The 26,192-nt window shown below is 37.0% G+C and overlaps 2 protein-coding genes, 1 long non-coding RNA gene and 2 pseudogenes across 4 annotated transcripts; 3 read left to right on the forward strand and 2 right to left on the reverse strand.

The window, feature by feature from the left end:
• Positions 1 to 1,410: 1,410 nt before the first annotated feature.
• On the reverse strand, positions 1,411 to 5,239 carry LOC104733696 (receptor-like protein 50 pseudogene; annotated as a pseudogene).
• A 694-nt stretch (positions 5,240 to 5,933) lies between these two features.
• LOC147934199 (uncharacterized) lies at positions 5,934 to 7,599 on the forward strand. Its single transcript, XR_015570671.1, has 4 exons — positions 5,934 to 6,091; positions 6,340 to 6,471; positions 6,675 to 6,818; positions 7,141 to 7,599. It is a non-coding gene; the product is annotated as an uncharacterized LOC147934199 (long non-coding RNA).
• Positions 7,600 to 14,179: 6,580 nt separating this feature from the next.
• LOC104732320 (serine hydroxymethyltransferase 5) lies at positions 14,180 to 16,318 on the forward strand. Its single transcript, XM_010451850.3, has 3 exons — positions 14,180 to 14,974; positions 15,238 to 15,628; positions 15,708 to 16,318. The coding sequence occupies exons 1-3, from the start codon at positions 14,288 to 14,290 to the stop codon at positions 16,052 to 16,054; spliced, it is 1,425 nt and encodes a 474-aa protein (XP_010450152.2). The 5' UTR covers positions 14,180 to 14,287; the 3' UTR covers positions 16,055 to 16,318.
• A 3,088-nt stretch (positions 16,319 to 19,406) lies between these two features.
• LOC104732321 (3'-5' exonuclease-like) lies at positions 19,407 to 21,980 on the forward strand (annotated as a pseudogene). Its single transcript, XR_015570558.1, has 6 exons — positions 19,407 to 19,701; positions 19,971 to 20,141; positions 20,780 to 20,910; positions 20,996 to 21,157; positions 21,357 to 21,467; positions 21,625 to 21,980. The product of XR_015570558.1 is annotated as a 3'-5' exonuclease-like (transcript).
• Positions 21,981 to 22,533: 553 nt separating this feature from the next.
• Positions 22,534 to 24,008, reverse strand: LOC104732322 (glycine-rich RNA-binding protein 2, mitochondrial). The gene is made up of 5 exons (XM_010451851.3): positions 23,777 to 24,008; positions 23,415 to 23,539; positions 23,232 to 23,300; positions 23,007 to 23,113; positions 22,534 to 22,921 (listed from the first exon to the last, which is right to left on the reverse strand). The coding sequence occupies exons 2-5, from the start codon at positions 23,536 to 23,538 to the stop codon at positions 22,742 to 22,744; spliced, it is 480 nt and encodes a 159-aa protein (XP_010450153.2). The 5' UTR covers position 23,539; positions 23,777 to 24,008; the 3' UTR covers positions 22,534 to 22,741.
• Positions 24,009 to 26,192: the final 2,184 nt, after the last annotated feature.

Below are 26,192 nucleotides of genomic sequence, written 5' to 3' on the forward strand. Positions count from 1 at the left end.
GATCTCACCAAAAACACCTTGAAATCTCACAAACTCTCTCAAGAACCTTTAGAAACTGTTTTCTCCTCTTTCTCTCACTCTCAAACGGCGTAAGACAACAAAAACACGACCCTAGGTCGTGTTCCCCCTTTTAAACCTCGGTTCAATGGTTTTTCCTAAACCAAATCGGTCCAAATCGATAATTAAATCGAACTGGTCGAACCAGAGAATGTTGGTGTCGACCGACACCCATCCTAGAAAACCAATAATTGGTTTGCGGATTTTACAGATCTGGTCCTTTTATTAACGTAGAATTGAAGGTGAGAGTTTACGGAAAATACAATCAAAGATCTAAGTGCAGTTAATACGATAATAATTGCTATTTTCTCTCTGATTGCCAAAATTTCGGATCCAGAGCTCTGACAATGACATCTGGTATTTATAGTGGGCCATCAATCTAGGGCTCCTTCTGTGATTTTCGCAAATGACCATTTTACCCCTGCAGCCAGATGGACTATATCCATGACTTCATGTCCTTATCTTCTTAAGAGTCTTCTATTTGGGCCTCCTAAAAAATTGGGGTCAAAGCCCATATCCAACACTATTGAGTCTTGATGTCTTAAAAAGAAAATCAATTAATCTGATATTATTCATTATTATGATTGATTCAGGTAAATTTATACGGAAGAAGAAGTATGATCTTTTATATTATTGCACATGGTCTATCATAAAATGAGCCATGTTTGCTTGAAGTACTATACGTATAAGTGTTAATGCATGTGTTATTGGAGTCTTTATATACAGTATATTGCAAATTCATTTTAAAAGGGATGTATAGCTGTATAAGTGCCTCGCCACGCCACGATCAGAGGGATCTCTTGTCTTACATGACTACTGAGGGTAGTATATGACTCACTCTCGGAGTCTCAGTCTCTCACAAAAAAAAAAAAAAAAAAAAAGCAATCATAAGTTTTAACCCTATAGAGTAAACAGTTTACCATAAATGGAGATGGAGCCTAAGAAGCTTAGAGTACGTACCGAAGAATATCTCTTCAAAGATGAAAAATGACGTGGTAGCAACTGAAAAGCAAACGTATATTTGAAGGGAAACGTAGATAAGAACTTGAATGATCGATCATATGAATTGTAAAAAGGCCATAGAAAGTTTCTTTGTTGAGTAGTTATGTTGTAGATGATCCAGCCTCTGTTGTAACAGAGCCACCCACAGGCCACAGTTGTTCATTCATTTGACATGTCTTCAGCGACACAATATATTATAAAGGTAAAGATAAAAGTAACACAAGAAAAAAGACAAATTCTCAAGATGAGAGATCCAAACGATACAAATGTAAGAGAAGACACTTTTATTATTGATCATTTTTACAGCCTCATGGAGAAGAAAAGTAGAGAAGTTGGGGAACTCTTAGCCTATCAAGTGAATATGTAGGAAATGGTGAGTCCACAGAACAAACCAGGCACATAGCCTACTGCAGCTGCTATCCAGCTCAGTACCTGATCTTTCTCTTCCTTTTCTTCATCGTCTTCATCATGTTCTACTCCACCACATTTTTTTAGGAGAGGAGGACCGCAAAGCCCGGGGTTCTCTGCGAAAGAAGAAATGTTCTGGCTCTGAATCTGAGTGGCTTTTGGTATTGGACCTTCAAAAGCCTATTGTACGAAAAGTTCATCCACACCAAAAACGTGAGTTTCCCGAGGTTTGGGGGGATTTCGCCGGATAATATGTTTTGAGATAAATCTAATGATTGGAGATTGGCCAAGTTTGACGAAGATGGTGGAATATGGCCTGTGAAAGCGTTGTTTGACATGTTGAGGATAATCAGTTCCTTAAGTAAACCGATGGATTCAGGAATACCTCCTTCGAATTTGTTTCCGTAGACATCCATGGTTTTGTAGATTGTGAAACCTCTCCCTACCACTTCCATATCCAATCCTTTGTTCGCCAAAACCACAGATTTATGATAGAAATCTCGGTCACCTCCTACAAGCGTAAATCCAGGCGTATTATCAATAACGTCTACGACTGATGCCATTACACTCCAACCAATAAAGTAATTTGATGGCAAGACCCCACTGAAGTGATTTTCAGAAATGTCAAAAATTTGTAGAGTGGGGAAACTCAAAGAATCCCTAGGAGAAGCTATTTGGCCCATAGAAGTCGTTAGAACGAAGGAAAAGAATCTGCAGATTGGGCAACGAACTCAACCAGAATGGAAATTTGTCATTGATTCTGTTATCTTCCAAGTTCAGAAACTGGAGATAACTGCAGTTGATCAGCGACTTGGGAAGTTGTCCTGATAACCGGTTGAGACCAACATCAAGCGATCTCAAGTAACCATGCAAAGATTCCTCTGGAATAACACCAGAGAGACTGTTATTTCGAAGATGCAAGATCGAAAGAGATGTATTGGAAACTCCAAAACACCGGGGAATAAAACCGCTGAAGTTGTTGTTGGAAAGATCAAGTCTACCAACTTCGCATATTGCTCTAGGAATCTCTCCCGAAAACTGATTATCAGAGGCTATAAAGCTATCGACAGTAGAGTTTGGTAACATAGTTAGTTCTCCACTAAAGGAATTATGAGCAATGTTTACATACCCCAACTCTGGAAGACTCCATAACCATTCTGGTAGTTGGCCTTTAATTTGATTGGCAGAGATGTCTAAACTATACAAACTGGTGTGGTTTTGTAGAAACTTGGGGAATTCATCAATTTTGCAGGATGATAAAACCAAGTTTCTCATGCTTGAGGGAAGATGGAGCGTTGAACTGATATTCAAATGAATCCCTGAAAGATCAACTGAGGTAAGTGACTTGAGATGCAAGAAGATGCTGAAATCAACAATGTCCCCTCCTGTGTTCCAGAAAGAGAGGCTAAGTTCCGAGAGTCCGACTAGTTTCGATATAGATCCTGGGATTGGTCCACTGAGATTGTTTTCTCCAATGTATAATTTTGAAAGGTTATATTGTGAAGAGACGAAATTCAAAATCTCAAGAGGACCGGTGAAGTGGTTACGTCCCAGGTTAAGTTCAATCAACGAAGGGATCATGAAGAGAGAAGAGGGAACAGGTCTAGAAAATAAATTCTCGTTAATATCAAAAGACTCCAGTTTAGAAAGGCTGCTCATATTAGATGGGAGCATACCTTTGAACTGGTTAGAACTAAGGTCTATGCGGACGAGCGAGCTCAAGTTGAGTAGCACTAGTTGAAAATCTGTTAGTCGAGTCTGGTCCTTCACTAGTGAAATCATTTCTAGAAAGATCAAGATCAGTGAGATAAGAAAGACTTCCGAATGAAGAAGGAATCTTTCCAAAGAGATTGCTATTTAGGAAATTCAAAACCCTCAAATATTTGAGGTTGTCGATGGAATACGGTAGCTCACTATTGAAATCATTATAAGAAAGATCAAGATTAGTGAGATAAGTAAGATTTCCGAGTGAGGATGGAATCTTTCCCATGAATTTGCAATCACCAAGACTCAAGACCCTCAAATATTTGAGGTTGCCAATGGAATCCGGTAGAATACCCGAGAGATTACTGAAGCTAAGATCTATGCTTTGAAGATGTTGTAGTCTAAACAGGCTACTATTAGATCTCAAAGGGCCATTGAGATCACTGCCAATGAGGTCTAACTCAACGACCTTGCCAGTCTAATGTGATCATGAGACCATCCAAGACGACCCTTGAGTCTTGCTCACCACGATCGAAGTTAAAGGTCAACTCTTCCAGCCAAACTACTATTTGGGATACATTCTTACCTCATCTAGAGCATATCTCGAGGTGGAGTCAGTCCAATCAGAGTTCAGATGAAGAAGTTATTCATTTTACAACTCAGGTGAACTCATGGCTACGCGATTTGGACCTACGAGTATTCAAAGGAAGAGTCCGACCAATTCAAAAGGATTAAAGGTATGAACCAAAATGTTCTGGAATCTTGATCCATCCTAGAATCACTGAGAATTGGAAGCACATTAAAGAAGTTCATACTTGAAAGATATGGATATTTCAAATCAGTGGATCTGTCCCAGTCCCAGTTTCGCGTCTGAGCCAAATATCGTGTTACACAGACTAACTCAGAATCAATTTCGACACGAAATCGGTTGGAGGATGTTAATGGATCTCTTATGTTTCCAACAAGCCCAAGAACACAAGATCTGGCCAACAAACCACAAAGTTACGCTTCATTTGCCAAAGGATGTCAACCTAGTTCTTCACATGAAGAATTTTAGGTCCAATTGGTTTAGGTGCTTCCAGAATTATGTTTGGCAACCAGGAGGTGTTTCTACTAAGCCCAATGTGAAGAAATGGTACAACCCATGTTGTTTCTCATCAGTAAGTTGGACCAAAGAGTCAAAGAGAGAAAAGATCAAAGAAACCCTTAATGGGCCAGTTCAAGAGCTTATGAATAAAGAGAGCATGAGAGATACTATTGGGGATGATACCTATCAAGTCCAGTCCACTTTGAGCCTAATTCAAGTCCAAGAAAGCCCAAAATTATCACTTTATTTTGTGGTCAAAGAGGAGTGACGAAAATTGAGTTCAACTCACCTTGGGAAGGACACCTTGGGAAGACAAACTTCAAAGAGTTGAATCTTCATTCAACTATCTATCTTTATTGTGTTTTAGTTTCAAGAATAATATTTGGCTTTGAGACCAAGTTTTTTATCTCTATATAAACTTATGTAATCTCATTTGAGAATAATCAATCAATTTTCCTTTTCATTTTATGAGTTTATCTCTTTGTTCTTTGTCTTGAACATTTATTTGTTTCTTGGTGTGTAATATCCAAGCAACAGCCTCCTTTTGCTGGACTAGTGTGTCATATCTAGCATTGATTGGAGTTGGGAATATCAGCAGCCTTCTGCAACTGCTGTGCGACCCCTCAATCCATCAAATCTCCCTTGTTGCACCTTGCACCTTGGCGAGTTTCTATCCTTTTTAGTCCGGCTGAGTGATCCTCGAATTTTGGGCGTATCACAGTCTTAGGATCACAAGAGACACTATCCCAAGAACAGCAATCAGTGTTGTTCATCCACGTCTCTGTCTTCGTTTTAAACATCATGTAATCAGAATCGGGGCTTGGGATATAAAACTCGTTCTTGAACTCCAAAAGAGCATCCCTCTGGAAGGCACACATGGTTAGCAGGAGAAGCAATCACAAGCCTTGAGTAAGAAAGGCAGAAGATTAAACACAAGCTCCATTTTATTGTTATCCTCCTCCTCTCACTACAATAATGCATCCTACATTTTTTTTTTTTTTTTTTTTTTTTGTGTTTTCTGTGAAACGAATTGATCTTTGGATTGTCTCACATTTGTGGAGTAAATTAAAGCTTGATATGAAATGTCTTCTGTGAAGACTAATTGATTCTACATAAAATCGAAGACCTGACTCTAGATCATTGAATTGACTCTTAAATTTGTGGAGGAGATTGAAGCTTAACTGCTCCAAAGCCTGAAGATTTCGTTTGACTATTCAAAAATGCAAACGCAGTTTCTTTTGACTACTCAAAACAGTGGTGGAGATTAATATTTGAGAGTTGTCACAAATTCTCTTTGAAAAAGACAGGCGTGTGAGCTGTGGCGCCAGCCGCTACGTAAGCTGTCACTATTAGGGTGAAATCATACAATTTATTATTACATAATTAAAGATTAAGTAGAAGAGTGAACGATCGATGATGAACCAGTTCTTCTTATATGAACTGAGAAATGAGTCTATAGGAAGTACAATAGTGACAACTACTGGTCCAACTGGATTGATCATTCTATTACTATTCACCTCTTGAAAGTTGAAACCAAACACCATAAGGCTTGGAAACAGCATCAGCCTCTGTTAAATAAGCCGTTACAATATGCAGTAAGCAGCCGATAATTATGCTTCATGGCATCTTTAATACGGCAATATAAATTTCAGCTTTCACACCTCACTGTCGCTCTAGATTTGAATTAAATCATTTAGTTCAGAAAATTGTATATGTAAAGGGGTCTCTCTTGCTAGTGGCATAAACAATTTTTGTATTATTGTGACGCATAAGGAAAGAACGGCTAGACAGTAAATTCGGTTATCTAGTGATGGTGTAAGGAAAGAAATCAAGGTTGGTTGCATGAAAGTTTTGAATAGCAAATTACGAAGTAGAAGAGTAAGCTGTGTTGATGTAAGATGATTTGGGTGGAATTATGGTTCCATACCATATGTAGCATATCTGTGTACCCTGCCTGTTGTGTCCATATGTGGCCAATTGGACCAACACCAGATCTATTCTTTTTTTTTTGAGTTTCATTGTAGGAATGATTTATTCATGCACTCTTTGATTACTCTCCATGTTGTTTTTAAATTTTACAGGTTTTGACACCATATAAAAGTAGAAAATATGACTGGAAAATGCTTTATATACATATGCTAGGCTACGATAAGGATTTTGGCCATATGGAGGCGGTTTCTCTTATATCTGCGCCAAAGTATCCAGAAAAACAGGTTAAGCCAACGTTTTGTTTTACAGCAGGGTGAGGTCTTTCTGATTGAGAGATGTAGTTAAATGACAATTTTAGTGCAACTCTTTGAATACATTACGTCTTTTGTGCTCTATCATTTCAGGATTCAAAGCCATTTTACTACATAGAACTGGTATTACCTTTTTTCTAGCTTGCTTACCTTTCCATGCTTAGTTTGTCCTGTAGGTTGGAAATATCGGTGGAAGAGATTTTTCTTAGTCATTGGATCTTGATGTTCAAAAGCTACTTGTAAGTGACTCCAAAGGAGGACAGGTTATGGGTTATTTTCAACATAATTAAAATTCCTGATGCTGTCAACGTGGATGGCTGGTACGTATTAGCATGATCGTTACTCTGTTTTGATACATTAATATCCAATAGTAAAAATTAGAATACATTAATCATTTATAATAACAATTTACATGTACTATACAGTATAGTCTATACTCAAATACCACAAAAATCGTGGGTAAAATATCTGAACCGAAAATGTAGATGGCCAAATCGAGGCCAGAGCCTTTATAAGGTTTAAAGATAAGAAGATGATCTTGTTAGTTGCAAGCGAGATTAAATATCTGAGAAATTCTTCCTTTGAGTAGCTCACTCTATCATGGCTTAAAGTTGAATAAGGATTTGAAACTTGCATATGCAGGCTCGTACCATTGTCAATTGGGTTGGTGATGACGTCCAGGAAAGGTTGGTAGACATTAAAGGCGATCAGCTTGAGGCCTGAGTGTCTATTCATCAATAATTGGGCTGTGGTCTCATGTTTGGTGTTGAACATGACAGCATCGTTGTTCAGTCTCTCGACACAGCTTTTGTTTCCTGAACCGAACAGAGTGATAGCTGCAGGAAGGCAACCCATCGGCAGTAACGATATCACTCCAATTCTCCTTGCTCCTAGTTCATACAGATTCTGTTACAAATGACAGTATGATTCTTGTTGATACAAAGAAAGGGTAAATAACTTGACAGTTTTTTTGTTTCTTGTAATTTTGCACATTCATGAATATAAGTTCTTCAGTTAGTTACTAAACTTAGAAAATGTATAATGTAATTATTTTCCAGTTGTATAAAATAAAAAATGCAATTATTTTCCAGTTTTATAAAATGTAAAATGTTTAAAATTATTAATAAAATAATTTTTATTTAACATATTATAATTCTTTATTGTACAGCTACCATTGGAGGTATCAAATTTTAATTAATAGTAAATAGTTTTTTAACTTAAAAAGAAACAAGTTTTATAATTTAAATAATATTGGGATACTGTTGGTGTTGGGTTTCGCCGACCTAAGGCCCGTCAACAAAGCCTATTAAATTGCGATCTTAAGGAGTAATGTTGGGTCTGTGATAGGCCCATAAGAAAAAGATCAATCGAGAAGAAGGCCAAGTCAAGTGCAAGAAGGGATCTCGGGATACGTTGTGGAGATCGTGGAGAAACAGGGCGAGATCGCCGGAGAAGATCCGGGGATTGATGTTAGGGTTTGTCAATATAAATGCCTCTCCATAGTTTGAGAGGGCGGACACTTGTAACTTTGCAAAAACTAAAATTTATCAATATAAATCCAGTTTGACGTCTTTCTTTATCAATCAGAGTTTATTAAATTGAGGTTTTTTGTATCGACTTCACATTAATAAGTATCGATGTTTTTTGTGTGGAATATAAGAGGTCTGAATAGTACCAGACGTCAGGACTTTACAAAGGATTGGATTTTAATCCATAGGCCACTTTTCGGAGCGTTTTTGGAAACGCATATTTTTTCGGCTAATGCGGGAAGGGTTGCTAGAGCAGTCCCTCAGGGGTGGAATTTTTTTGGTAACTTCGACCACCACAGTACAGCTAGGATCGTGGTATGTTGGGACCCCTCGGTATCTATGGTTGTGTATCATGTCTCCTCACAACTTATTACTTGCGGCTTCTTTATTCAGTCGTTTAGTCTAAATATTACAATATCTTTTGCCTATGGCTTTAATCTGCTAGAAGCGCATCTACCTCTTTGGGATGATTTATCTTGGCTTAATGCAAACACTCCAGTCAGTCGTGTTCCTTGGGCAGTGGTGGGGGACTTCAATCAAATCCTGCGAACCTCTCAGCACTCTCACCATCTTATTCAGGACGTGGACTCATCAGGCATAGAGGACTTCAATCTTGCCATTCAGGAAGCTGAGCTCTTTGAGGCGCAGGCCAAAGGGGTTCCTTTCACGTGGTGGAGCCATCAGGAAGACAACCCCACCTCAAAGAAGATCGACCATGCTTTCATCAATCAGGCGTGGGCAGACTCTTATCCGGAATCCTATGCAGAGTTCCTGGAGCCACTACAATCTGATCATGCTGCCTGCTTATTCCATCTACCCGCTTTGCGAAGGTCTACTCGTAAGCCCTTTAAGTTCTTTCAGCATGTCATTGAGCACCCGCAGTTCAAAGACTCAGTATCTCAAGCTTGGGATCCACTTCAAATCCAGGGAACTTGTCAGTTCAAACTTGTTAGGGCTGTGCGAAAGTTAAAGATGGTTCTTCGGCTCTGAACAAATGACACTACAGTGATATCAGTCTGAGAGTTAAGAATCAAGTGGATAAGGTTGCAAATCTCCAAAGACAGCTGTTATCAAACCCGGATGTTCAAGCTGCTAGGGAGGAGCATGAAGCTCGAACTCTTTGGCACACGCTGATTTCTGCTGAGGAGAAGTTCTATCGCCAAAAATCCAGAATACTGTGGCTACATCTGGGGGACAGGAACACCGCATTCTTTCACAAGTCAGTTTCACAACGGGCAGCGAGAAACCACATTCACTTCTTGTGTGATCAGGATGGAACAAGGATCACGGATATCTCTGCCATCAAAGCTTATGCAGCAAATTATTTCAAGGGTATTATGGGGAACACTAAGCTCCTAGTCTCGCCAGTCTTAGTGGATGAGCTTAGAGGGATATTACCTTTTCGATGCTCGGAGGCTCAGGTTCAGGACCTACAGAAGGTCGTCTCTCCTGAAGAAATAAAGGCAGTGGTGTTCGCAATGCCCCTAAACAAGAGCCCAGGCCCAGATGGGTTTCCGGTGGAGTTCTTTCGAGCTTCATGGGGCATATTAGGAGCCACGGTAATATCTGCAGTCCAAGAATTCTTTCGTAATGGTCGGTTGCTCAAAGATCTCAACTGTACCATCATCGCACTAATTCCAAAAATTCCTGAGGCAAGCAGGCTGAGTGATTTCAGACCTATTAGTTGCTGTAATTTGATCTACAAGGTCATATCTAAAGTAATCGCCAACAGAATGAAGCCTGTTCTTCTGGAATGCATCAGTCCAAACCAAGCGGCGTTCTTGAAAGGTCGAATTTTGGGAGAAAATGTACTTCTGGCCTCGGAGCTAGTAAGGGACTACCAAAAGACAAGTTGTCCAAAGAGCTGTATGGTGAAGGTCGACATCCGGAAAGCCTTTGATACTGTCTGTTGGGATTTTGTGTTAAAGGTTCTTGAAGCTCAGGTTTTTCCTCCTCTGTTCTGTTCTTGGATTCGAGAATGTATTTCTTCGCCAAGGTACTCTATAGCAATTAATGGAGAATTGGCAGGGTTTTTCTCAGCGGCAAAGGGTTTACGTCAAGGTGACTCCATCTCACCTTACCTCTTCATCATGGTCATGGAAGTCTTATCGAGGCTTCTTGAAGCTGCAGCCGCTGCAGGCACATTCAGGTTGCACCCTCGATGTTCCTCACCCCTGGTAACCCACCTTCTGTTTGCAGATGACCTATTAGTATTCACGGATGGTGCTCGGCACTCTTTGACGGGGATTGCTGGTGTTATGCGCCACTTCAGGGCGCTTAGTGGTCTAGACATGAATCCTGCTAAGTCCGAAATCTTCTTTGGGGGCTACTCGGAGATTCAAGTCGATGTTTTAAGTGCCTTGACAGGCATTAAAGTGGGGTCGTTTCCCACTCGGTATCTAGGATTGCCACTCAACCCCGCGAGGATCTCCTTTGCAACTCTGCAGCCTTTCTTGGAGAGGATAACATCGAAGCTGCATACGTGGACTATCAAAAGCTTATCCTTCTCCAGTAAGATCAGACTCATTTCTTCTGTGATCTACGGTATGGTGAACTTCTGGAGCTCTGTCTTCGCCCTACCCAAAAAGTTCTACGAGAAGGTGGATTCCCTTTGTGCTGGTTTCCTCTGGAAAAATAAGACTGAGTCTGCACGGGGTGCGAGAGTGGCGTGGGATGATGTCTGTAAACCAAAGGCGGAAGGAGGGTTAGGCATTAGGAGATTGCAGGACTTTCAGGTCGTGTTCCAGTTGAAACTGTTATGGAACTTCTTTGCAAAGGCGGGCTCGCTGTGGTTTGCTTGGTTGCATTGCAACGTCTTCCACCGGAAAAGTTTCTGGATCATGGAAGACTCTCAAAGACTCCCTAGAGCGGTAAGGGACATGCTAAAACACAGACATTTTCTCAAGGATCTCATGCGTTGTGAACTCGGTAATGGACGAACGACATCTTTCTGGCATGACACTTGGTGTGCACATGGCCCGTTAGTTGATTTCATTGGAAGGAATGGACCCCGACAGCTCAAAATACAGCTGAGTGCAAGAGTTGTCGCTGCCAGAATGGAGATTGGAGGTTACCTGCTGCTAGATCAGTCTCCCAGCAAGATTTTATGGCCACTCTTACGACCATCTCTCCTCCTGAGGATGACAAAGGGGATGATGTCTATCTCTGGAAACGATCGGCCAACACATACGCAACCACATTCTCTTCTAAGGCAACTTGGGAGCTACTTCGATCTTCCTCTGCGCAAGTGCCTTGGTGTAAGACGGTCTGGTTCAAAGCAGCGGTTCCGAGATATTCGTTTATCACATGGCTGGCTTTTCAACGCAGGCTACACACTAGAGACAGACTACTAGCTTGGGGGATGAATATACCTCCGGACTGTATCCTCTGTTCGTCTGGGATAGAAAGTCATGAACATCTATTTTTCTCTTGTGCGTATTCTAAGGAGGTTTGGGAGGTTTTTGCTTCACGGATTTCGCCCTCCCCACCTACTGATCTAACTGCAGTCTCCACCTGGATCTCTCAAACTCGGCAACCTCCTCAAGCCCAGCTGTCTATTCTCCTCAAGCTTGTCCTGCAAGTCGCTTGCTACCTTCTGTGGCGGGAACGCAATGCCAGAGTCTTCACCAATGTCGCCACCCCTTCCGCAACGCTTCAAGCCAAGGTGGATCGAACTATTCGCAACCGCCTTATCTCGCTGCCAGGATCGACTGACTCCCCAAATTCCTTTCTAGCTCTTTATTTCCATTGTATTAGCTTTCCTTTCTAGCTTCTTATTTTCTTTTGTACAGAAAAACAGAAAATTTGGTATAAAATTTAACCTTTTACCAAAAAAAAAAAAAATTGAGGTTTTTAGCACCTACAAATATCATGAGGGTTTCTCTCCACAGGTGGTCTTACTCCCGGCATAATCCTTGTGAGCCACGTAACATGAATCTAGAGAGAGAAAGGTAGAGTGAAATAAGAACCGTTCTTAATATACTTTCTGATCTCACTTGATTTTAAAAATCAATGAATATAATTTTAAATAAATTTAAGAACCAATCAAAGGAGGTCGCACAAGTCCCATAGACGTGGTTCTGACCTCAACACACATATGCTGTCTCTATTACATAGTCAACTTTTCAAAGAAGACAATCATACAAAAATAGTAGTGTGATGTAGCAAATATAGTTAAAGTATTGTCAATGATACAAAAATAGTATATAATACCGTAACATGCAACTCTGTATGAGGGAAACGTCTCAACTAATACCGTATTACCGTAAATCTTTCTATGGTAGCTTTGCTTATGAAGTATGGGGGAAAATGGAATACAAGACTCTATCTATTATTATTGCACATGGTCAATCTTAAAAATGAGTAATGTTTGCTTCATTGCTTGAGTAATATCATGAGTAACTGGAATTGGAGTCTTTATAGATATACAGTACAAGTGTGGTCTTTTATTATTATTGCACATGGTCAAGCATAAAAATATGAGTCATTGTTTTATCTAAGTCTTTATATGTCTTGCAAAAATTATAATTAAGAACAAACTTGTCATCAATATTAGTTGTCATGGCAAAATTAAATTAGTTTCCTTGGTGAACTGCACATTAGAGTACAAAAATGGATAATGTCTTTTTCTCTCTTTAAAAGACAGACTTGACTTGGAATTACTTGATTCTAAAGCAACCAAAATGTCATACTTAATTCTACAAAATCACCCAAAAAATGTCTAACATACTCACTAAGGCTCTAGGAAGAATCAAGTTCAAGGAGATGAGGGACCTTGTTGGAGTTCATGATTTGTCAAAGATCAATTTCAAGCTTAAGGAGGTGAATGTTGGATAAGCTTGACATGGCTTGAGTCATAAGCCAACCAAGTTATGGTTTAATAAAGAGATAAGGACCAATATCTTTAGGAGTTATCTAGAGATACATATGTTTAGGAGTTATCTAAATATATTTTTCTAATGTGTTTAGGTTTTGGTCAAGGTGTTCTCTATATAAGGAGATGCAAACTTGTTGCATAACTTATGAGAGATTAAGAGTTTAGGAACTTTAGTTGTTGAGAGATTTTCTAAAGCAATAAAGAGGGATATTTTTACTTGAGTTTCTTAATCTTACTTTTGAATTCTAGAATATACAAGTGCAATTGGAGTCTTATACAGAAGAAGTATGGTCTTTATATTATTGCACACATGGTCAATCATAAACAAATGAGCCTGTTGATATTATCTTAGTCAATCATAATTAAAGACATTGTTTGCTTGCGTTATCTAATAAGTCTTTATATATTAAACTTGTCATCAATATTATTAATTGTCATGGCAAAATTAAATTAGTTTCCTTGGTGAACACATTGGATTACAAAAATGGATAATGTCTTTTTCCCTCTTTAAAAGACAGACTTGACTTGAAATTACTAGATTCTAAAGCAACCAAAATGTCATACTTAATTCTACAAAATCACCCAAAAAATGTCAAACATACTCACTAAGGCTATAGGAAGAATCAAGTTCATGGAGATGAGGGACCTTGTTGGAGTTCATGATTTGTCAAAGATCAGTTCCAGCTTAAGGTGGTGAATGTTGGATAAGCTTGACATGGCTTGAGTCATAAGCCAACCAAGTTATGGTTTAATAAAGACATAAGGACCAATATCTTTAGGAGTTATCTAAATATATTTTCTAATGTGTTTAGGTTTTGGTCAAGGTGTTCTCTATATAAGGAGATGCGAATTTGTTGCATAACTTAAGAGAGATTAAGAGTTTAGGAGCTTTAGTTTTTGAGAGATTTTCTAAAGCAATAAAGAGAGATATTTTTTAGTTAAGTTTCTTAATCTTACTTTTGAATTCTAGAATATACAAGTGCAATTGGATTCTTATACAGAAGAAGTATGGTCTTTATATTATTGCACACATGGTCAATCATAAACAAATGAGCCTGTTGATATTATCTTAGTCAATCATAATTAAAGACATTGTTTGCTTGCGTGATCTACTAAGTCTTTATATATTAAACTTGTCATCAATATTAGTTGTCATGGCAAAATTAAATTAGTTTCCTTGGTGAACACATTGGATTACAAAAATGGATAATGTCTTTTTCCCTCTTTAAAAGACAGACTTGACTTGGAATTACTTGATTCTAAAGCAACCAAAATGTCATCCTTAATTCTACAAAATCACCCAAAAAATGTCAAATGCTTAGTTTTGCTTGCACGACACATATCTTATCATGTAAAGACCCGCCAAAAAGTCTCTATCCCTCCAATGTCAGATATGGAAGCAGTCTCTTCTTGGGGAAACACGCATCTTGACTCCGTCGATCCGGAGATCCACGGCCTAATCGAGAAGGAGAAACGCCGGCAATATCGAGGAATCGAACTCATCGCAGCCGAGAATTTCACATCCTTAGCCGTCATGGAAGCTCTCGGAAGTCCGCTCACAAATAAATACTCGGAAGGTCTGCCTGGTAATCGTTACTACGGAGGTACCGAGTTCATCGATGAGATCGAGAGTCTCTGCCGCTCACGCGCTCTCGAGGCTTTCCATTGTGATCCAGAGAAATGGGGCGTTAACGTTCAGCCTTACTCTGGTTCCCCTGCCAATTTCGCAGCCTACACCGCCTTGCTCCAGCCCCATGATCGTATGATGGGGCTTGATCTGCCTTCAGGTGGTCATTTGACTCATGGTTACTATACCTCTGGTGGGAAGAACATCTCGGCGACCTCGATCTACTTCGAAAACTTTCCGTACAAGGTTGATTCCACCACTGGTTACATTGATTACGACAAGCTTGAGGAGAAGGCTATGGATTTTAGGCCTAAGTTAATCATCTGTGGAGGTACTTCTTACCCTAGAGAATGGGATTACGCGAGATTCAGGGCTGTCGCGGACGAGGTTGGGGCTTTTTTGCTCTGCGACATGGCTCACAACAGTGCCCTTGTTGCTGCTCAGGTATAATATATATACTAGCATTATGGCCCCTGCTATGTATTTATAAACTTTTGACAGTAACTGAAATATATTTTAGCATCAAACATCTCTTGCTATAATCTAAACATATTAATAACTTGCGTTTATGTTAGATCTGGTTTCGTGTAGCATTTTGATTGAGCTAGTCTCGGAGAACAAATCATATCACATTGTTAAAATCTTTTGATCTTACTTTTGATGTCTCTCAAGTGGTGCGGTGTGAACTCTGTTTATTATGTTCACAGGAAGCCACAGACCCGTTTGAGTACTGTGACATTGTGACAACCTCAACTCACAAGAGCTTAAGAGGTCCAAGGGCCGGTATGATCTTCTACAGGAAGGGCGCAAAACCAGCCAAGGAGGGGCAACCCGAGGGTGCTGTTTTTGACCTTGAGGAAAAAATCAACTTTGCTGTATTCCCTGCGCTTCAAAGTGGTCCTCACAATAATAAGATCGGTGCTCTAGCTGTTGCATTGAAGCAGGCAATGGCTCCTAGCTTCAAGGTTTATGCAAAACAGGTGAAAGCCAATGCTGCATGCCTAGCAAACTACTTGATGGCCAAGGGATACTGTATTGTAACCGGTGGAACTGACAACCACCTCATTCTCTGGGATCTTCGCCCTCTTGGATTAACCGGTCAGTGAGAAAAAATCCACCATTAATTCTTTATATACCGAACTGTCTCTGATGTTAGATATGCATCTGCTTCTGCCAGGTGACAAGCTTGAGAAGCTCTGCGATTTGTGCTACATAACATTGAACAGGAATGCAGTATTTGGAGACACTAGTTTTCTTGCTCCCGGAGGTGTAAGAATTGGTACACCCGCGATGACCTCAAGAGGATTGGTGGAGAGAGACTTTGAGCAGATAGGAGAGTTCTTGAGCCGTGCCGTGACACTCACGTTGGAGATCCAGAATCAGTACGGTGAGCTGACGGAAGACTTTAACAAGGGTTTGGTGAACAACAAGGAGATGGATGAGCTAAAGGATGATGTCGAGAAGTTCACTTACTCTTTTGAAATGCCTGGATTTGTCATCTCTGATACGACTAACTACGATTAGAGATCTCTCTCAGTCTCTCTCTGCAGTCTTTCTATTTTTATCAATGTGCTTTTGTATGTATTTTAGAAGCAAACAATAATAAGGAATATTTGCATTCTAACACACTTTCTATAAAAAAATTGCATTCTAACACATTTTCGAAGATGGACGGTCTGTAGGTAAATGATGCCTAAAGCATGGTCAAAAATAGTTGCCCACTGACTTCTTTTTTCTATATACATAAGATTATATAAGTATATTATGAAATAAATTAAGCATATTATAAGAATTTAAAGTGTTTGAAGAACAAAAAAGAGTACTAAAAAAATCCAAAACATCTATGGCAATATGCATTGTAATATTTTTGATATATTTTTTTGGTCAAAATGTGTTTATAAGTAATGTGTTAAAATTTTGGATTCAAAGCTTCGAAAGATGGATTTTAAACAGTACTTGTTTAAATTTTAGAAACCAAGAGAAGAAAAAAAACTTATAATAGCTAAGACTAAGAGTAACACGTTAATATGATATAAAATCCAAAATGTATACTTTAAATAACTAGACTCCAAATATAAAACAAATAAAAAGAAGAGATAATAAAAGGTAGAAGACAATTCAGACGTACAAACTAAAAATTGATGCCCCTAAAATTACAAAAAAAAATATGATGCTTAAAGCTTTTGCTTCATCCAGTATGAGTTGGCTCTGTTTTGAACCACCATACACTTTTCTTATTGTGTTTTATTTTCTTACCCTCTAACTCTCTCTCTCTCCAAACATTTTATTTCTCAACACACATCTTTCTTTTATTTTTTATTTTTTACTCTATTTTCTTTCCTTTATCTTTTTTTCTCACCCTCTCTAACTCTCTCTCTATTTTCAAATAATTTATATTTTATTTGTTTATCTTACTCCCTTTCTTTGATATATGTGTTTGAATAATCTTGAGTAGTGGATAACAATATATATATTCCTTAGCCACATTTTATCTTTTTAAAATTTTGTATTTTGATATATTTATCATCTACAAAATCAAATCCAGATGCTTATATGTTTATGATTATTTAGTTTCATGTTCAATATATATAATATCATCCATCAAATTTTTTTCATATGTTATTGATCATCAGTTTTATGCTTTCTAGTAAAAAATCTTCAGATTTGGCTATATTTGTTATAATTACTATGAATTTAAATTTATGATTATGGTTTATGATCTAAAATTTAGGATTTAGGGTTTAGGGTTTAGGGCTTAGAGATTTAGGGTTTAGAGTTTAGTATAGGATATCATGAACGGTTTCATGCTTAGGTTTTTAGGGGATATGATGAGGTTAAAATTGTTTGGTAGTTAAAAATGACTAATTCACCAAAACACAAGTAGTTTTTAGTGGACGTGTATAATTTAGCGTCCATGTGGACTTGATTTTATGGACATGAAAGATTAAAATCGTTTGATAGTTTACCATGACTACTTTACTAAACCACAAGTTGTTTAACTAATCATATGCTTTTTTCTCTGGTCATCCAAAATAAGTATCCATCTATGCATGTTAACCATCCAAATAATAGCGAACAACATCAATGAATTTGGAAATTTATAAAGAATGTAATGCAAGAAGTCAAAAATTTGGCCTAATTTAAGGTTTAGGGTTTACAAGTTGGGGTAGGTCAATTTCATGTTTTATAGTAAAAGATCTTCATATTTGATTACATTTGTTAAAGTTTCTATGAAATTAAATTTATGATTATGGTTTATGATCTAAGGTTAAGGTCTAAAGTTTAGGATTTAGGTGTTAGAGTTTAGGCTTTAGGGTTTAAGGTTTAGGATTTAGGGTTTAGGGTTTAGGGTTTAGGGTTTTGAGGTTTTGGATTTTGGGTTTAGGATATGATATAATGAATGGTCTCATGCTTAGTTTTTTAGGAGATATGATGAGGTTAAAATTGTTTGATAGTTAACAACAATTATTTCACCAAAACACAAGTAGTTTTTAGTGGACGTGTATAACTCATCATCCATGTGGATTTGATTTTAGAATAAGTATCCACATAAGTATCCACAAATAAGACATTAGTATCCACAAATACGTATCCACATAATAAGACATTTTTAACATTCACGTAACAATTAACATATATTCAACTATAATTGGATAATTAGGTATTCATATATTTTTCTCTGATCATCCAAAAGTAAGTATTCATCTAGATATGTTACTCATCCACATAATAGCGAACAATTATTCAAATATAAATAGATAATGTATAACTTATCAATATCCATAGCACTTCATCTACATGATGACATCAAATTTTCATTATACAAACCTAGTTTTTAAGATACAAATATAATATACTCCATACAAATTAATGGACACCAATTTTGTAAAGAATGTTGTCCACATAAACAATACATAATGGACACCATTAGAGAAACATTCTTATTGGAAACAATGCATTAATAATGCATTATTATGTTAATTAGGCATTCTTATGTATCCACAAAAAAATATTCACAAAAACGTATCCACAAATAAGTATCCATAAAAAAATATCCACAAATAAGTATCTACATAATAATTTACAAATATTCAACTATAATTAGATAATATGTAATACAATTATTCATTTTTAAATATAGTAAAATGGATCTTAAAATGTAGAAAAAAAAATAAAATTATAATGTAATCATAAAAACAAAATTGAAAATATATGTCATAATAATTAAATAAAATGATTACAAAGAGAGAAAGAGATAAACAAGAAAATAAAAAAGTGAAGAATAGAAAAAAAAAATGGACAATTCTAGTTAACACTTGGTTAGAGAGTTTCAATCTTTCTGTTTTTCCAAGTGTTTCTAGCACAAAAACCAGTGATATAATTCTTAAATTTTTTTCGACAAAATAAAAATTCTCAAATCTTTCTTCATCAATTAAAACAACATCAATGAATTTGGAAATTTATAAAGAATCTAATGCAAGGAGTCAAAAATTCTTCAGTTTCATGTTTTTTAGTAAAATATCTTCAGACTTGGCTACATTTGTTAAAATTATTATGAAATTAAATTTATAATTATGATTTATAATCTAAAGTTTAGGATATAGAGAATAAAAAAAAACATGCAATGAAAAAGAGAGAAGGAAAATAAGAGAAAGACAAAAAATGAAGAGAGAGAAGAACGAGAAATGCGACAAAAATATTTGTATTTTTTTGTTGTTTTTAGTAAGGGTATAATAGTCATAAATTAATGAATAGTAGAAAATATGATACAAAAAATATTCTAATAGGAAAGAGTGTGTGAAGTGAAAAGTGTGTCAAGTGAAAGAAGTTTTATACGAGTGCAAATCTAACCAATAATAATAATAATAATAATAAAAGCACTTATTTTATTTTTATTTTTTGTTCATAAAAAAAAAAGAAAAAAAATGAACGACGGCGACGACGACGATTTTACAGAGGAGCAGCTTCTGGCTATCGACGCAATCGAAGCTTCCTATTATCTCTCTCACTCTTCTTCTTCTTCCTCTGCTACTCCAGCCGTTGGGGCTACGAGCTCCGGCCATGGGCACGAGGTTCCACAGCATCAAATCCCTAATAATAATAATAAAATTTGCCTCGTTCCATCACTTCTCCTACAGCTTATACACGATTTCCCCTCTCTCGTTGCCGAGGTCTTCATCACTCTCTCCCTACAGATCTTTTAACGTCTTTTTGTTTTGTACATTTCTAACGATACATTTGTTGTCTATCACATTTTTTCCCAAGTTCTTGTGTTTTTTTTTTTTTTCAATTGTCACCGTCTCAATGTACAAAACTGTTCGTAATCTATATAATTTAGGATTTAATCCTTAATAACAGTGTTTGTTATTTGAAGTGAGGCTGTTATGTGGCAAAAGCAAATTATCCTTTGATTATTTGATGCGTTTTTTGGTAATTGCAGGTAGGAATTTTCCAGCGTTGAGGTTTGGTGGTAGGATTTTGTATAGTAAGACTGCTAATGAGGTTGATAGGCGAGCAATGCAGCTTCTTAAGGTTCTTGATACCAAGAGAGATGAATCTGGGAAAGCTATTGTTGGCTTAGATATTGAATGGAGACCTAGTTTGAGAAAAGGTACTTTTGTGCTATCTCGGTCTGTTCTTGATTTGTGTCTGTTTGCAAGCTTCATCTCTTTCGATTCTATTTTTTGAAATATGCAATGTGCAGTCAGATGCATTTTATCTCTATTGATGTATAAGTCTTTTCTGTTTCCTCTTTTAAAATCTTGATGAGATGATGATGTGTATTCTCTTGTCTTTTAGATAAGAAAGACCTAATGGTTGTTGTCTCCTTGTTAGATGTTCAGAAGAAAGTGTAGATGTCTCACTTGTGCTTGTGTTGTCTCAAATCTCATTGCTGCAAGCATTTCATATACTACATTGTTCTAGATAGTTGCTTTATTATTTATTGTGAAGTTGTAAACTTTTTATGTGTGGTCATGCATCCAAGTTAAAACTCCATCTATGTGGAGTTTGCTCTTTTTTCGGGTTGTAGGTTTGGAAAGTGTATCCTAACTCAAACCACGCATGATCTTTTGGTTGACAATTCAATAGATTATTGTACTTTGAAAGCTCAGCCACGGATGCTTCAACTCATTTCAATTCAGTGGGACATATTCATGAACTCTTTGATGTTTGCTGATGTATGCATTATCCTGAAAGAAGTTCTCATGATCTGACTAATGATATTTTGTGATAATATGACTTGTTCAGGTGTTCTCCCTGGGAAGGTTGCAACTGTCCAGATATGTGTTGATAATAATTATTGTGATGTTATGCACATTGTCCATTCTGGTATCCCACAAAGTCTCCAACATCTTATTGAGGATTCAACACTTGTCAAGGTTTGTTAATTTTTTCTCAAGTGATCAAAGTTCTTGTTGTTAGCCATATATGCTCAATTTTCACATAGTCCTGTATCATATATAGGTAGGTATTGGAATTGACGGTGACTCTGTGAAGCTTTTTCATGACTATGGAGTCTCCATCAAAGATGTTGAGGATCTTTCAGATTTAGCCAACCGAAAAATTGGTGAAGATTCAAAAAAATGGGGCCTTGCCTCACTAACAGAGACACTTGTTTGTAAAGAGGTATGTGAAAAATCCACCTCGCTGGGTTGATTTCTAAAGCTGGAGAACAATAGTGAGAATTGGATCTGTCCTTTTCTGCTCTCTCTAGAACTATCAAAACAACACTCTTCTCTCTGCTGTTTCAAAGTTCTTCTGTTTAGAACCACCTCTGGGAATCTTGGTTTTATTTCGCTTTAAAAGCTTAACTGTTACTTTGCAGCTCCTGAAGCCAAACAGAATCAGGCTTGGGAACTGGGAGATTTATCCTCTATCAAAGCAGCAGTTACAATACGCAGCAACAGATGCTTATGCTTCATAGCATCTTTACCAGGTAACATCAAAGAAAAACCATCTTTTCATGCTCAACGAACGACCTTGAAGCAAGAGTCTCACATTGTTCCAATTATAATACTATTATACTTGTCAAAACCCCGAGCTTGTCTTTGGTGAGTAAGAAGCTAATGGAGAGCATTGTTACATCTACTTAGGTTCTAAAGGACCTTCCTGATGCTGTCAATGGCTCATGACGTGAAGGAGGAAGCTCAAAGATTTTCCTATGACCCCAAGAGTGAGCATCAAATGTTATGATACATTTAATCTTTTCCAGTCCATAAAATTCTTATAGGATTTACAAAGGATTTTTAATTTATGGTTGATAAGGTCCTGGTACGATTAATCAGCCAGATACTAATTGGAAGCTCTTCGTAGATTGATGTACCTATTGGTACACTTGTAACGATCCGAAGCCCCAAAATACAGCTTTTGTAATCCCCGAGATGAACAAACCTAACAACCTAAAAGTTCTCCAATGAGGTTTAAATACCGGCGAAAAGATTTGATAAAACCCTTGTCAGACTTTCAATAAATTCTCAAAAACACAAAGCACAAGACCTTGATATATAGATAACATTCAAACCAACCCTCGAAAGGGAAGAGTAGGATCACAACCAGAATACGAAAAAAGGAAACCAAAAACTAACACTGCAAACACATGAAAGCACCATAAGGTTTTTTTTTACTTTTGAATGGAGGTGCATGATGTTTAACATAACTTTCAATCTACGGCCGTTGATCACCGCTCGTGAAAAAATCAAAGCCAATATAATTTTGTAGCTAGGGCTGATTCTATGAGTTCTCAGATGTGTCCACAGTTGGCTGCCTAAGCAGCACCTAAGCTATGACTTGGCTGCAAGAGTAGATTCAAAAATAGAAGGGATTGCTTTAAACTGTCTCCTTGATTCATAATTATTACTGAGTAACTCACAAAAAAGGTGCTTTCATCTCAGAAGATGCTTCACCTCTGATAAACCTTTCACTTAAACGAGACCTTAGACCCAAATCACAAAACAAAAGGTGAAAAATTGGATCAATCAGAGCTACGAATAGGCAATGGTAGGTAGAAGAATCTGAACCTCAAGCGAGGGGAAAAGGCCATATTAAAATGCACCTAATGGGGGCAATACAATATTCAACCAAAACAGAAAATGAGTTTTTTTTTTAAGCAAATCCCATTCAGGTTTTATACTAACACAAAGATTCAATTGAAGAAACCAACTAAACAGAAACATTTTAACTCTTCGTCTTCACAAGCAGCAACTCCTCTGTTTAGTAAACACCACCATCACCACCTCCTCCTCCGTAGCTGCTGCCACCTCCTCCATAGCCGCCGCCACCACCTCCGTAGCCACCGCCACCACCTCCGAAACCACCACCGCCACCATATGCACGGGGAGCACTTGGTCTATCGTTAGCAGGGTTCACTCGGATGTTACGACCATTCAGATCCTGAAATTACAAAAACCAATAGAACTAGCTGTCAGCATTAAAACAGAAACAGTTAACACTAAACCGAGGATTCCAAAATACAAACCTTTCCATCCATCTCTGAAATGGCAGCAGATGCAGCACTCTCATCACTGAAGTTGACAAATCCAAAACCCCTCGATCTTCCCGTCTCTCTATCTACGATGACTTTAGCTGCAAAATAGGGAAACAAACAAAAATAGAACACATTGGTTCATCATCTCCAGAGCAATCACAAAACTAGAACACAAAGATCAACAAAAAAAAAGCTAGAGAGAGTAGAATACAATACCATCAACGACTTCACCGAAGTGAGCAAAAGCATCCCTCAAGGACTGGTCATCAGTTCCCCATGACAGACCTGAAGCAATTTCGAAACTCAGTACAAAACAAAACCAATTCTTGAAACCGACCAAGAACAACTCTCAAATCTCACCGACAGAGAGAGAGAGAGATAGAAAGACAAAGATCTTACCTCCGACGAAAAGCTTGGTAGACATCAACCGAAGAGATCCAAGCATAGATGTAACCGGAACATTTCCTCCGCTGGGGGTTATGTTCTGTCTCAATAGACCACCGAGTTTGTTGCAGAAAGACATTCTATAAACACACAAAACACCAGATCAACAAAAACCCTAAACCTTTTGAGACTAAATCATCATCATCATCTAAAGAGAACCAACAGATCTAGAGATTCAATTTCACAGGCAAACTGAAACAAACACCTACAGACAAATCTACACGAGACTCACTCGCACGAACGAATTCTCAAAAGAAAGATTACAGATCAGGAACAGAACAAAGCACAGGAAATCGAAAATGGAGCAGAGAAGGTACCTGATGGATAAAGTCTTGAAACTAGGGTTTTTGTGTGATCTGAGAAAGAGGCAGAGGAAATGGGAAGAAGAATGAAGCCAAGGAGTAGGGTTTAAGGGGCTATATATACGAAGTTTATTATTAAAAAAAAATATCTCTCTCTCTTTTCAGATTTTTCTTTTATTTCCTCGTAATCTGCTGTGTGCAGGTGTGTTGTATTACTGTGTACCGATATAGCAAATGTAAGATACACATACACGTAGCAGAGTCAAGAGTGTGTGTTTAAAAGTCAGTACTGCGTTTTGGGGTGTACGATGGAGTCGGTGTAGGAGATTTATGATTCAGACTTATCCAATTTTTTGTTTTTCTTTTTTTGTTTTTTAATCTGATTTTATTGCTAAAAAAATAACGACTTTTTAGATTGGGCTTGGAAACCCGTATGTTAATGGATAATTAACGTTGATGGGCCATAGAAGAGAAGTCATATGGATATATGAACCTTTGGCCCGCTTGTTATGTTCGTTAGTATACATACTAATAGAACATGCACTGTTTTTGACAAAACAAAATAAAACTATAGTATGCACTAAAATTTATATATTAGATGTTCACATCAAAAATTAAATGAAATGTAAAAAGGATCACGCATAATATAACAACTAAAATCGTCGAATAATTGCTTGTGGTCACATCATTGTTGTTTTTATAATCTCTGATGATATCGTCAGTTTTGCTAACTACTTTGTGACAAAAAAAACTTTTTTTTTTTTTTTTTTGCTGAATTGTGACAAAAAAAAAACTTGGTGAAAAAAAAAACGGATCGTTAGTCATTAGTTTCATGTAAAAATAAAAAGAAAAACAGTCTCAATCTTGCCTCACAATATCCTTAATTAAGTTCTTCTTAACAACCATGTGAAGTGGTCCTTATTGATGTTAATATCTTGAATATATATCAACCTTCACGGCTATGAATAATGTTCAACCAACAATTCCAATTCATGCATGTGGCATCTTCTCAGGTTACATCCTTTTCAGTTTCTATGTAATTTATTGCTAAATTATCTACTGAATTATTTCTTTATTTCAAATTGAATAACAAACATTTGCCTACCTGAAAGCCAGACGAATAAAAAGAAGATTTTAAAACTAAAGAAGGTTTCTATTAAAGAGTACTAGTACTATATAGCTGATTTAGTCTGGTTACTAATTTTGGTTTTAGTTTGCTTTTTATTAAGGTTGTTTTGTCGTTCATTTCACACTTGTCTAAAGATATTTGCAGTTCTGTTTCTCTCACGGTCCATTGTGCGTCGTTGCTATTATAAATGTCAACTAGTACTAACTCATAACTGATCCTAAATTCCTAATAGTATTATCAAAGCTAGCTCTAGTTCATGTTGTACAATGAAACTGATGATTTAGATGCATATAATTAGATTCTAAAATGGCAGCAAAACATATGAAAATGTTTAAGATGAATAACATATTTGTATTTGTTTGCCGAAAAAAGTTAACAACATTTTGGTTATGGATAGGCTATCGAAGAATGTTAGATTATAGATGAATTAGAAAATAATATGAGAAATTATTGTATTTTAAGAATATTTTTATTTTTTTCTTTCATGTTTTTTTCTTTTGAGACAGCTTTTTCTCTCTTTCCTTAAATGAAATAGACCAAAATAACGTCGAAATGACTAAAACATTTCCATATTAATGGTTGTTTTGTTCCGTTAAACATAAGTACTACTGTCTGGTTGAAAAGCCCGACGACTAAAATCTGGAGTCTCCCGACGAAATGACAAATGCATATGTGTATATGAGACAAACTTGGTGCCGTTTAATATGTACTAATCAAAATTCATGGGTTTTCTCGATGTAAAGTTCAAAAACTGCATCCATTAACTTTCATCTCCGATGAGATACGAGATGGTAATGGCTTGTCTTTTTGGTTGGCCGTATTCTTTATAACTTTCTCTAGTTTTTGTTTTTAGTGTTAAATCTATTTCAAAACCCTGGCGCCAAGTGTTAGGATTGATTTGCTTTCAATTTGCGGTGGCTAGTTTTTAGAGTTTTATTGATAGACACGAACATACAGTTAAAGAGAATCAACTAAGAATATGGAAAAAAACAGTCAAGAAAATAAATGGGATAGACCCTACTGCTAGAAAATTTTGGCAGAGACATCAGACATAAGTCACACTACAGATGTTAACTGAATTAATTATAAATTCAACTCAAGTATTTGTTTTCAACCATATATTTCACTGAAACCTATAGCGTAGTAATAATTCTCATTCAGGATAAGTCACTGAACAAACATTATAAAAGTTTCAAAGCTTTAACATTACTCTAGAACAGATAGCTCGAACTAAGAAGACATTCACCAAACGAAAACTATTCTTTTTTACCGTACATTCAGACAAAATCAAATAAAATTGAA

The sequence above is a fragment of the Camelina sativa genome, chromosome 11 (genome assembly GCF_030686135.1).
Source record: "Camelina sativa cultivar CO46 ecotype springtype chromosome 11, ASM3068613v1".
In the NCBI taxonomy this organism is placed as follows: domain Eukaryota; kingdom Viridiplantae; phylum Streptophyta; class Magnoliopsida; order Brassicales; family Brassicaceae; genus Camelina; species Camelina sativa.